The sequence below is a fragment of the Phaethon aethereus genome (genome assembly GCF_964289735.1).
Source record: "Phaethon aethereus genome assembly, chromosome: 6".
Classification (NCBI taxonomy): Eukaryota; Metazoa; Chordata; class Aves; order Phaethontiformes; family Phaethontidae; genus Phaethon; species Phaethon aethereus.
This window is the reverse complement of record NC_138580.1, coordinates 22,495,493-22,507,604: the sequence shown is the minus strand read 5'-3', so window position 1 is coordinate 22,507,604 and position 12,112 is coordinate 22,495,493. Positions and strand designations below refer to the sequence as shown.

General features: G+C 39.8%; 1 protein-coding gene across 1 annotated transcript; it reads right to left on the bottom strand.

The window, feature by feature from the left end:
* Window positions 1–3,278: 3,278 nt before the first annotated feature.
* KLHL41 (kelch like family member 41) lies at window positions 3,279–11,723 on the bottom strand (the record flags this gene model as incomplete). The annotated part of the gene is made up of 6 exons (XM_082001293.1): window positions 3,279–3,390; window positions 4,231–4,377; window positions 6,418–6,603; window positions 7,460–7,567; window positions 7,660–7,817; window positions 10,614–11,723. The coding sequence occupies 6 exons, from the start codon at window positions 11,721–11,723 to the stop codon at window positions 3,279–3,281; spliced, it is 1,821 nt and encodes a 606-aa protein (XP_081857419.1).
* Between the last annotated feature and the right edge of the window lie 389 nt (window positions 11,724–12,112).

The window sequence follows — 12,112 nt, the reverse complement described above, 5'->3', positions numbered from 1 at the left end:
TGGAAGCTATTCTTTAAGTACCTGAGTCTGTGACAGTTTTGCCATGATTACATTGTTTTCTCCTACATAAAGCACAGAGACTTAGCCAGATATAAAACTGTCCAACGAAAAAGTTGGAAATAATCTTGACTGTGAGAGAGGAGGCAGCAGATCTACTGGAAACTATGTCTGTCCTCCAGCATGTGATAGAATGAGCAATAGGGATCAAACAGTATCTGTATTGTGAAACCAAGAAACTGAAATGCAAATTTACTAAGAATAGCACTGCTATTACAGCCATTCTGTTTCCATCTTCCAGAACAGAGATGATGTGGGTGACTGTCTGGGGTGGGTGTTGTGTGGTGAGGAACCTCCAGCTGCTTCTCCTACCCTGTGATGTGGCATGTGCAGAAGAAGTATGGGTTAAGCCTTCTGGAACACCTGCATGTACCTAAAAGGTAGACTAGCTCTAGAGGTCTGGCAGCCACACAGACCCTTGAAACACCTGTACTCCAGTGAAATGCAACTTGGAAGGAATACCTGAAAGATTTATACAAGATAAACATTATTTTCTCCTTATGTCAGACATAGGCACTTAGTAGCAACTGGATAATTAATGAAAATTATTACTATGGCATTATGCATTGGACTAGCCCTTGCTAATAGAAACAGCACAAAATTAGAGAAACCATCTAACCTGCCTGTTCTGTAAATAAGACAGTGTACAGAAGAGTAAAATTAGCCTGAAAATTGAAACCAGGAACCAAGACCAAGAAGAGTCTTCAGAGGGTGACAACGACCTTCATTACTGGTGGTGAAAAATATTGCTGCTTTATTTATCATGTTTCAAAACCATTTGCCAGTTACCAGGCTTCCCGTGATCACGCTCAGCCAAGGTTTGTGTAAGGAAGCACAAAGATACTGGGATGTAGAAGGAAAATGTGGAATAGCCAGGAGAATGTTCATTGTAGAGCACTAACTGTGCAGTGGTCATACTTCCACAAATCAGATTATTTTCAGAGGCAGCCATGTTGTGACTACAGCTGCCCTTACCTCATGACAACTGTTAGCTGTGGCCATCTTTTTCACACACACAACGTGTATATGTTTTCTTGCCTTTTTAGTAGAAGCAACAGACTTTTTTTTTACCACTTCCTTTGAAACTTGGCAGAGGTAAGCAACTGTATTTCTGAATTGACCATTATGCACGTGGCTGGCACTTTGTTTTTTACTACTCAGTAGTGGGAGGAAATATTTTTTTTTATTGACTGAATACAAATTAGGACACTAATGAAAAGCCAGGAAAAACCAACAACTGATCTAAACTGCAAGGTGCTTTACTCCTGAGGCAGCCCTCACATTTGTGGGATAACTGAAAAAACTAGTAGATGGTTATCTGCTTATGGTATCAAATAGACAAGGGCTCCAAGACATAGAAGATGAGTGCTTTGAGGAGATGTCATTGAAGGCACAGCACATAGAAAGACTATATCCACATTATATTTTGTATAAAATGGAAAAGACAATCATAAATATAGGTTAGGATCTCAGAAGGCAGGCTAGAAGTCAGGGCTCTTGCGTCACCCTGCCTCTGTACAGATGGCCTTCGAGTACCAACCTTAGAGCATAAGAAAGGTGGCAGTGGCTGTAGCTGAAGCGATCGTGTGTTTGAGCTGAAGCCTGCTTATCCAGCAGTTAGTCTGTGCCAAGCCAGCTATGTTCAAGTTACGTATGGATGAAGTTACGAGTATTCACACTGGCAAGAAGATTAAAACTTGCTGTGAGTGGATTCACAAAGGGCATCTAAGAAGAGTAAAATGTAAGAGTATTTCAGTCAAATGCGCTGCTTTTGATCCTTTGCAGTCATTCTTTTTAAATTAAATCAGCAAGTGTTAGAGCAGATGGGCTGGTGTATACCAGTGATTTAACTGGAGCCAATGAAAAGATGCTAAGAACAGCGGAAGATTTGGGTACTAAACGGGAAAGCAGAAAAGATGTCCCACAGGTTAAGTACCAGTGTACAGTAAGATACTGAAATGAGCTATGATGGCTGTGCCTTTGCTGTATGTTTACCTCTGTCCCCTAGGAAGGCCATGCAAGGGGTCATTTGGTAGTTGGAATTGCTATTCGCTTGGGTGCAGCAGGCTTCTTTTCCAGTTTTCCTGCTACATCAGTTGCAATTAAATTTAATTTATGACATCCTTGAGATTTATGACACCTTCTTTATTCAATGGAGAAGTCTTTTGAAGAGATACTCCATAAAAATGGTGGGCATGCCCTACATTAAGAAAGCTGAGTGCTCTGTTGTGGGCAAAGGCTGTACTAAGCAATCTGTGTCCTGTCAATATGATAGTGATAAGCTGATTACTAGAAGAGACTATCAAGTGATACTTTTATAGTTTTAAAAACAAAGTTTAATTGTTAAAAGTTTCAACATCAAAATGCATCAAATCTTTATTAGATGGAAAAGTCCTCTCTGCCGTAGGTATTTAGTGATGATCAGTTCTTCTAGGACTTTTTCATGAATGCTTGTCAATGGCCTCAGATCTCTGACAAAAGAGATTCCATAAAATACTTGCTTTGGAAATAAATATAAAAGCATAAAAAAGTGGAAAATCCTTGGTACCAGAAGCCTAAACATAGTAGGTGAAACAGTAGAGCTTTTAACCTTGTGAACTTCTCTTTCCTCACGTCTGGCTACTAGTAGAGTTTTGGCTGAGGTTGGCATTTCTTAGGCCACATAGTATTAGGCCACTTTTGTTTTCAATATGCACTTCAATTCCAGTCTAAATTATTTCTGGAAGGCTCTAACGAAAATATTTTCAAGATATGGCTGAAGAATGCAGGATTTACATACGTTGCTGAAGGGGGAAATCAGGCTGTACAAACAGCCAGTTAGAATAAAATTAGCTACCTACCAGTTGTATTTAATTTAACAATTAGTTCATGGGCATTGTTTGGAGCATAAGCCACCAATATCCTGGATTGTCTGAGTGTAAGGAAGTCTAGTTTTAATGGCAATTTCACAGAGTGAAAAATTGAGTTCTCTATGAAATCTTCATTTATTCTAATCAATGTTAATTAGAAGTCTTCAGGATTTTAAATGGCAAAAATTCAGTTGTTGTTGATTAGCTAGTAACTATGTTAAGACTTGGACAGACAGATGAACTGTTTAACAGTTAACAGTATAACTAGTATGCTGCTACAAAACTCTGTACAATCTGGGGACATTTTCATGCAACAAAACCAGAAGAGCCTATTGAAACTCCCTCACCATATCACATTTTCCAGCATTTTGTTTACAGTTTTGATAACTTGAAGAGGTTTAAGCGTGTAGCCAGGCAGGAGGCTCCAGTAGCATATCGGATCTCTTTCAGTATGCCAATCCATTCCTTCTTATCATCATCATACCTGCATTTAACAAAATAAGGTCAGAACATAGCTTCTTAAAATTTGAGTTGGATGCTTCATCGCACATACATGAAAAGGAGGATAGTCCATGTGTTGTGAAGGCTTGTAGCAACTGTGTCCTGAAGGATGCCACAAAAGGCTGCTTTTGTCCTCCAGAACAGAACAGAAAGATATTCTTGAGCTTGTGAGTTGTCCTTTTCCTGGTCCCTAAAGCTTGTTGCTGGCCTGTGTCATACTTTAATTACTCCTATGAAAGCTTCCTCCTTGTCTTAGGTATCTCTTCTGAATTCCTCCAGATCCTTCTTTGAGTTAAAACTCCTGAATTTATCTTACCAACTGAAGAGTCACAGCAGAAATGTAATGTTTCATCACTGCTACTGTGATTTAGATTAAAAAAATATCTAGGAGGTAGGGATTTCTGATTCTTGGAACAATTATTCATTTGACTATTAACACGTGAATGTGTACAAACCTCTGTGTATCCAGACTTTTCTGTGTAAGAATGTCATGAAACAGAGAATATTTATATAGCACCCTTCCAAGCTAAACCTGCCAAGAGATATGGCAACTTACTCTTTTAAAGAGTAAAAGAACCTGAAGATCATGACTCAGACTGTTCAAATTATTAGGAGGTAAATTCAAATTAGTCATTGGATCCAAATCTCATGTTTATTTGTTACTTTCTGCCAGACATTTCTATCTACCAACAAGTGCCTTACAGCCTGTCCTATGGTTCATTTCCAGAGTTAAACATAAAACTGATTTTACCCTCCAGTGTCTACAAACCTCAGTTTTTGATCTGGCTTTCTATGAGGAAAGTGTGATTAAAATTAAACTTACTTCCATATGTCAGTGACTTCATTGGGTGCAAATTCTTTAGATTCAAGCTGAATCATTGCAAAGCCTCCAATAGCATACAAAGCTCCACTTAAGGTGACTAAACTGATGGAACTTCTCTCTTGAGGAAATTCAGGCATAATCTCCCACCTAAAGATGAAAAGAAAAATCTGAGTTAAACACATGAGAAATATTCTAAACTGAATGCACTAAAATACACCTTTGGGTGATGTAAATTCAGGTCCCAAGGACAGCATTGGTGAATGGTTTAGTAAAAGGAAAAAATTCTGAGGTTTATCAGCAGTGAGTTTCAGTGTCTCTACCCCACAGGGACTTCTTGCAAGCCTTAGGTCACAGCATTACACCGTGATGACATCTCTTTCCAGAGACCACTTCTTACAGGTCACCTGGTCCCATCATCAGTAATATGCTTTATGCAAATGTATTGTTCCCCAGCTACTCTCATTTTTTCCCCTATAGTTTCCAAAATGCATTTTCATTTCAAGTGTCATTGACATAATAATTTGAGTTTAAAAAAATGTCACTGGAGTGCATTAGCATAATTTCAAATTTTCTGCCAATTCACACGTAAGAACATAACAGACCTCCCACTTCTGGATAATGTCAACATCAAAACTGCTAGGCTAATTTGTGTCTCACTTCTGTGACTTGACTGTAACAAAACAGAGTAAACCAAGACAAGAACCTGCAGATTTTCCAGACCACAAGCTGGACGTGTTTTTGAACAATGGAAGAGAAGAACTTTCCAAACATCACGGTCACAAAACAACCTTCACTTTCCTTTGCTTTCTGTAGAAGGTGTGAAGTCCAAAGTTCCCTCACAGAATTACTTTTTACACAATTCACAGTTTGTACTGCTAAATTTTATAAGCAAGTCTCTCTGTGATAGCATACATATAAGTTAAAGCTTTTGTTGGAGGTTGATGGCTGCAATGCTACCTGCCAGTGAAGGCAGCACAGCCAAATGTGTTTATATAGAGCAGAAGTGCTTATTAATAAAATAAAGGTCCATCCAGGACCACTTACACGTTTGAGCTATGATAATAAAGCTTTACTGGTATTATTTTAAATGAAAACACAGCAGCAGCACAGGACGTTCCACCTCAACATGAAGAAAAACTTTTTTACTGTGAGGGTGATGGAGCGCTGGAACAGGCTGCCCAGCGGGGTTGTAGAGTCTCCTCTGGAGACCTTCAAAACCTGACTGGATGCATTCCTGTGCAACCTGCCCTAGGTGATCCTGCCTTGGCAGGAGGGTTGGACCAGATGATCTTCAGAGGTGCCTTCCAACCCCTACCATTCAGTGATTCTGTGAAAGTTTGTAAGTAAGATGCTAGGAAAGAAAAGCAACAGAAGTAACAAAAAGAAAAAGAGTAGAAAGACACAGACACAGTGGGTATAAACTCTTGGAAACCCCTAAACATTTGGGGGTGTTAACTGCAAAAGATTCTGGCTGTAAGGAAGAACACTGACAAGTATCTGGACCAAATAAGTGAATTAATTCTAGGTATGACTTACTCTCTTTTGTCATTAGTTGTTGTTTTTTTTTTTTAATAGTGTTTTAGAGCATGCACTTAAAATTGAAAGTCTTCCTGGCGTTTTCATACTAAAGAAATAAGCAGAATTATCTGCCTGTCACTAACTGGTGGTAAACGGTATTTGCCGTGTCAAGGTAAGTGAACAGCAAGGCATCACCAGGCCACATACCCAAAGGACACTGTGTTCAGGCACCTGAAGTTCCTTGCTGGGGGTTGATGTTCAGTGCGACCACGGTTTCAACTAGATGGCACAGCCCTTTGCCCGTCTCTCCCACTTCTCCCCTATTTTGCCAGCACACCTGCTTATGTGACTGTTTTCACTACGCCGTGAAAGTAATCAGACTTAAAAACAAAGGTTAGAGGGTGGTCTATTTTTTGCTACATGAGCTCTGTGATCATGTTTGCAATGTAACTATGCTAGCATAGGAAATGTGTGTGGGGGTAGGAAAAATGGCCAGAGATACGGGCTCTTTAAGCTGCTGCTGCTGCTGTTGTTGATGAAGATGTGAATGTAGACCAAGGGTCTCAGTGGCAGTATACGCACCTGAAAACCTCTGTGACCTATCTCAGAGCTCCTAAAAGCCTGGATGATAAAACACTTGCTAATACATAGCTTGAATATTGCACTTACTTATTAGTGGTCAGATCGAAAGCTTCAACAGATGCGGTAAGGCCTTCTTCAGTGACACCACCTGCAATGACAATCTTGCCCTTATGGACAGCTGTGCCAAACATTGAGCGAGCCACTTTCATTGGAGCCAGGTCTCTCCAGTCTCCTTTCTTGGGATTGTATACAAACAGTCTATTAGTGCATTTCCTAGTGAGGAAAAAGGAAACCTGTGATCATTTCTAATGAACTTTTGGCTTGTTCCAAGTGACACCTAGTTGAGGTGGATTGTGTGGGTTTGTGTGTAACACCTCTTTCCTCTCCATGAGATCCTTTCTTGTATCTAATCTGTGAATCTTTGCATGGCTACAAAGGACTAATCACATCCATAGAACTCAATCAAATGTTAAATCCTGTTTACAGAGGGCAGCGATTTCACTGTACCTTACAGGAGAAAGACAATATCCTTTCCCAGCATATTCTATTCAGATGGGTTTGTGGAGGAATATATGACAAAGGTTATAAAAGAAAGATTATGCTGCTGTTTTGTCTGATTTGACAAGCTTAAATATCTCTATCTTAAATGTCCCCTAAACAAACACTGAAAAATTACCACCACGTGCTCAGTGTGAGTGAAAACTTTGATTTCCCCAATGTTATACCCATTAAGGTACAACAGGCATCACAGGTCAGAGAAATTCAAAAATGACACAGTAACTGTCATTTGGCACCTAAGTATTTCTATCTGGAAGGAAATAACACTTTCAGTGAGGGTTCTCATAGCTATCTGTTACTAATGTGTCTGCAACGTAAGTAAGAATTTGCCTTGGAAATAAGTATGGTCATTAAATAACTAGTTGAGATTACAATTTATATGTAATTTTACCCTATCACGAAAAAGATATCCTGTATGCCATAATGTGTGTTCCTCTGACAATTTGTTAGCAACCTTAATCCAGAGATGTAAAAAAAGGGAAACCCTGATTTCTGAATGTGAGGACATAGAATCCACAAAGGACCAATAAAATACTGTTATAAATTGTCATGAAAAGACTTAAAGACTCACTTATCATCAGTTTTTCCACCAAGACAATATATCAACCCATTGTTTGAGATAGTAGCATGGCCATATACTTTGATGGGTAGTTTTTTGATCTCGCCCCATTTCATTGCCCTGGAACAAGAAGAGTATCACCGTTAGGCTCTTTCAACAGACAATGAGCTATTTACATGTCCTCAGTGGGCATAATTAAATTTTAAACATACACAGGATCATAGCACAATACTGAATCTAGAGACTCCTCAGTGCGAAGGTCCTTGCCTGCAATTACATAGATCTTGTTGTCCGACTCTCCCAGCCCGAAGAGACACCTGGCTGACGGCAGTGGCGGAAGGGCAACCCACTCACCAGCGATGCTATCCAGCTGAAACAGCATCAGAACAGGAAGCGTTAGGAAAGGCAAATACTAAAAAGCCACAGAGTGAACACTGTTCCATGAAATCAATCTAATTGCACTCACTGTCTCTCAACAGCTCATCTGCTTGCCTGAACAACCTACCCCTCCCTCAGTGCAGCTAATAAATGATGACTTCTACCCACCGACTTCATGGTGCTGAGACCCAGCAGAGTCAATGCCATGCAGCTCTCTGCATCTGCTCATCCTCACTCCTCCTCACAGAGTTTCTTAGTCTCTTTCTTAAGCTCTTACTTCCTTGCTTAAAGATCCCTCACTGTCTGGGTTCCCCATCACGTTAGAAAGAACAAGTTGTTCCCCTTCCTGCCTGCAGGGAGCAGACACTCCTGCCGTTCCACACATGCACCGAGTCGGTTGTGCTCATTGCCGCAGTGAGAGATGCCAGACATCCTCACACCGTTCCTCTTACTGACCAGGAAATTTTACATGGCAAATGGCACAGATGTTTATTCTGCAATTCCTAGCGCAAAAGAGGTGGTGTTTCATCACAAATACCCTCAAAAGTTCCTGAGGCACAATGAATAAATACTTCACTCCTAAGCAAAAAAGGCATCAGTGCAGCGCTGTTGGCAATAACACTGATGTCATCCCTACTGAAGTACTCCCACGACTGTCTCAATTCACATCCAGTATGCTGAAAACACCTAAGAAGCAGCAGCAGCAGGAGGACAGAAGAAAAAACAAACAAGCAAGCCAAAACAGTATTTTCCTAGAACTGTGGCACTTAATAATTTTTGTTTTGATCTGAGAACTTAAAATTGAATCTGAATGCTCCCCAATATTCAAAAAGAACATTTTCTCTCTTCTATTGCATACAGATTTGCTTCACGATGTACAGGAAGGGAAGGTAAAATGTGAGTTTGCACGAGTGTAAAGGCATTTGATTGATAGAAAGTGAGGGAACATTCAGTCAAAATAGACAGATCTGGGTTTAGTGCAGTGACATCCTTTTTCCGGAAGCATGTTCCACAGTCAAGGTCTCCATGCTAAACCCAAATTTGAGAGGCCACTCCTATTGGACAGGAAGTTTTATTGCAACAGTGACATTTAGTTCATGGACATGGTTTGCTCCAGTAGCTGGATCTGGGTGGGATAATAATGAGAAGATGTGGCCATCACAGATCACAGCATGCTCAGTGCATCAGTCTTGAAGATGACATAATCTACTGTTGATAGGGCATAAACTAGTCATGCATTTTTGAGCCAGTGGCAGCTTTGTTTTCCCTGGGTTGCTAGCTACCAAATAAAATGGTAACAGGTGCCTCACTGGTGGCAAAAGGGAGATCAGTAAGTGCAAATCAGTTTTGCACCACGTTAACATTTTAGAGGGAACAACAGCCACATGGGTAATGCAGGTAAGTATTTTAACTACAGGCAGTAGCAGCAGCAAGCAAGCTTAAAGATGACCTGCAAGGGAGCAGGATTTCAGGAAGTGAATGTAGATATATCAAGTAGGCTTCTGAAAACTTCATAAATTTTTAATATCAGTCTTGAGGTTTAGTTTTTCAGAGGCCCCTTTCTAGTAGCCTGAGACTTTGACTATTCAGTTCTGGATTATGTATGTTTTGACATCAACATAGTATTTCTATTGGAAAAGTATTTCTGTAATAAGTTTTGCACTTCAGTGATTAGTGGTTTACACCTACATAGGGAAATGAAACAATGCTAATCCCTCTCTAGCAAATGAAGACTCCCCTCTCATAGATGTAACAAACGCCTGAAACAAGCTCTTTCATTGTCTGTGAAATTACAGTGAGCCATACAACTATAAACACTTAATATTTGCATTTTTAATATCTGAAGGCTTGAAATTTCTAGCATGGCTTATCACTCTGCTTTACTTCATACTGAAAAAGGGACTACTTTCACTCTTTTAGGCCAATGTGCCTAAAGATAGGACATGGCCGGCATCATAATTCATCATGGGATAGTTTAAATATCCCCCAAAGCAGGTAGTCAGGTAGCTAAAAACACAACAGAATTCATTTAGGGAGTAAGCATGCCAAATTGTATTTTTGCTAGTTTTCTGAAATATGCTGTGGAAGTTACAGTTTGTATTAATTGGCCTTATATTTATACAGATTTACAAAGATATAAAATTATCCTCTCGGTTAAAACATAGTATTTAGTCTACTGACATTGGCAGTTTGCCAAGAAAACAACCTTCCACCTCTAAACTAGGTATTTTAGAATGCCCTTAGGCTTTCAAATGTAGGCATGACAAAAGGACTTCAGGAATTTTAGTGACAAAAGTGGCATTTAAAATATGCAAATTACTGCTGTCTTAAAAATATTTCAGATGCAAAAAACAAAGACATCTCATTAGATCTAAAGCAGCTAAGCACCCAATGTTCATGGAAGTTAATAGAAATTCACAGAAGGTATTTTCAAAAATATTATTCGACTTAAATTTAGGCATCTGTACCATGAAAAATCTGGGCCTTAAGTGATGAAAGCCAGTGCCTAGATATAATATCCTAATAAACAATGAAAGCCAGTGCCTAGATATAATATACTAATCCTTTTAATCTTTCCTGAGATCTCACCAGGGGCTTGATCTTGAACAGGAAGATGCCAGTCCCTTGGTTTCATTTATCTTTCTGAGACAGGAATAGCTCTCTATATATTCTTCTCTCCAGTGATCGTACAGAGAGACTAGACAACTCATTTGCATACATAGACTCAAAGTACTTTTCAGTAACTCTTAAGCACCTATTATTGCACCAACAATTACAAAGTTTATACCTGGAAGAAGTATGACTGGAAAGGCTGATCCTTGTTCTCCTCTTCCACGTACAGTCCTCCAACAATGTAGACCTGGTTTTGTTTGGTGACTATACTGGAATGATTTCTGGGAATCTGTTCTGCCAGGGCTGCTAGGTAGCATTCATTTTCAAGAGGATCATAAGCTACTGCAGCAGTGTCATTAACCAGTAGAATTAGGTCTTTGACAAACATTCCGTGCCTGGGAAGGTCATTTAAGTAGCCAGGCAATAAATCTTCATCTCCTACATCACCATTCACCTCCCCTTTGTTTGACTTTTCCGTACTTTTGCTCGAGTCAGGCAGTTTTCCAGCAAAAGCATCCTTAATAATCTTTACTTTTTTCTGAAGGTCTGAGTTGCTTTTAATTATATCATCCTTCTCAACATGTTCTTTGAAATATTTTTCTGGCATAAGACGAAAACGTATGCAGTCAAAAATTTCCCCCAGGCTCTTTACTCTGTTCTCCTTGTCTGTTCGGACCCACCTCATTACAGCTTCAAATACCAGTTCTTCTTTCTCTACATTTAAGCTGTCAGGTGAAATAACTGAGATAAGTTCATGCGGGGCAAGCTGCATGAAGTCCTCTTCTTTGCAGATCTGCACAAAATGATCTGAGACAAAATCACGAGCAGAAAATGCAAGTCTTGGGCAATCAAGCAGAACACCTAATCTAAGGATGGCCAGACAGTTACCAACAGCAAGCCTCTTCTGAAGATAGGAGACGCACACAGTGAATACAGAAGGGATCTGAAAGCGACTGGCCAAAGCAAAAATGTCTTGCACATTAGAATCATTAAGATCAATAGTTGCTGAATAAAGGTATTTGACAATCATATCCAGGATGTTGGGGTCAACATTATCTAGAACTACCTCCTTCTTTTTCTCTTCATTTTGCTCAGTTAAGAAATACTCACGAAAATAAGGGCTACATGCCGACAGAATCAATCTGTGGCAAGGCAGGCTTCTGTCACCAGCTTTTAAAGAGCAATCTATGAACTTTTTCTCTTCGAGGAGTTCCTTGAGGCCATCCTGAAGAAGGGTGGATTGGTAAAGTCTGAGCTCTTCAGTGAGTTCCCTTTGGGAATCCATTTTGCAAATACTTGGGAAAGGGGAGGGAGCAGAAAGGTTTAGCTGTTGTCTGCACAAAGGTCTGTCTGTAAAAAAGGCAGACCAATGTGCTTTGCTCGGCCTGAAGCCTCAGCAACTTAATCTCGATAGCTAAATATAGGTACATGCTCTTACAGGTCGGAATTTAGGATGGATGGTTTGGAAAAAAAAAAGAGTTGCTCTCACAGCTGTCAGAGACTGAAAGAAGCAACTGTTGCTTTTAGTCACTATGGTCATGTTTTGCCATCATTCCCCACATTGAATCGATGAGATTATGTGCAATGTAAGAAATTACTTGACATGAGTAAGGACAGCAGAATCTGACCCTCAGTGAGACTGCTATGAGCGAGATTGCAAATATACCAAATATT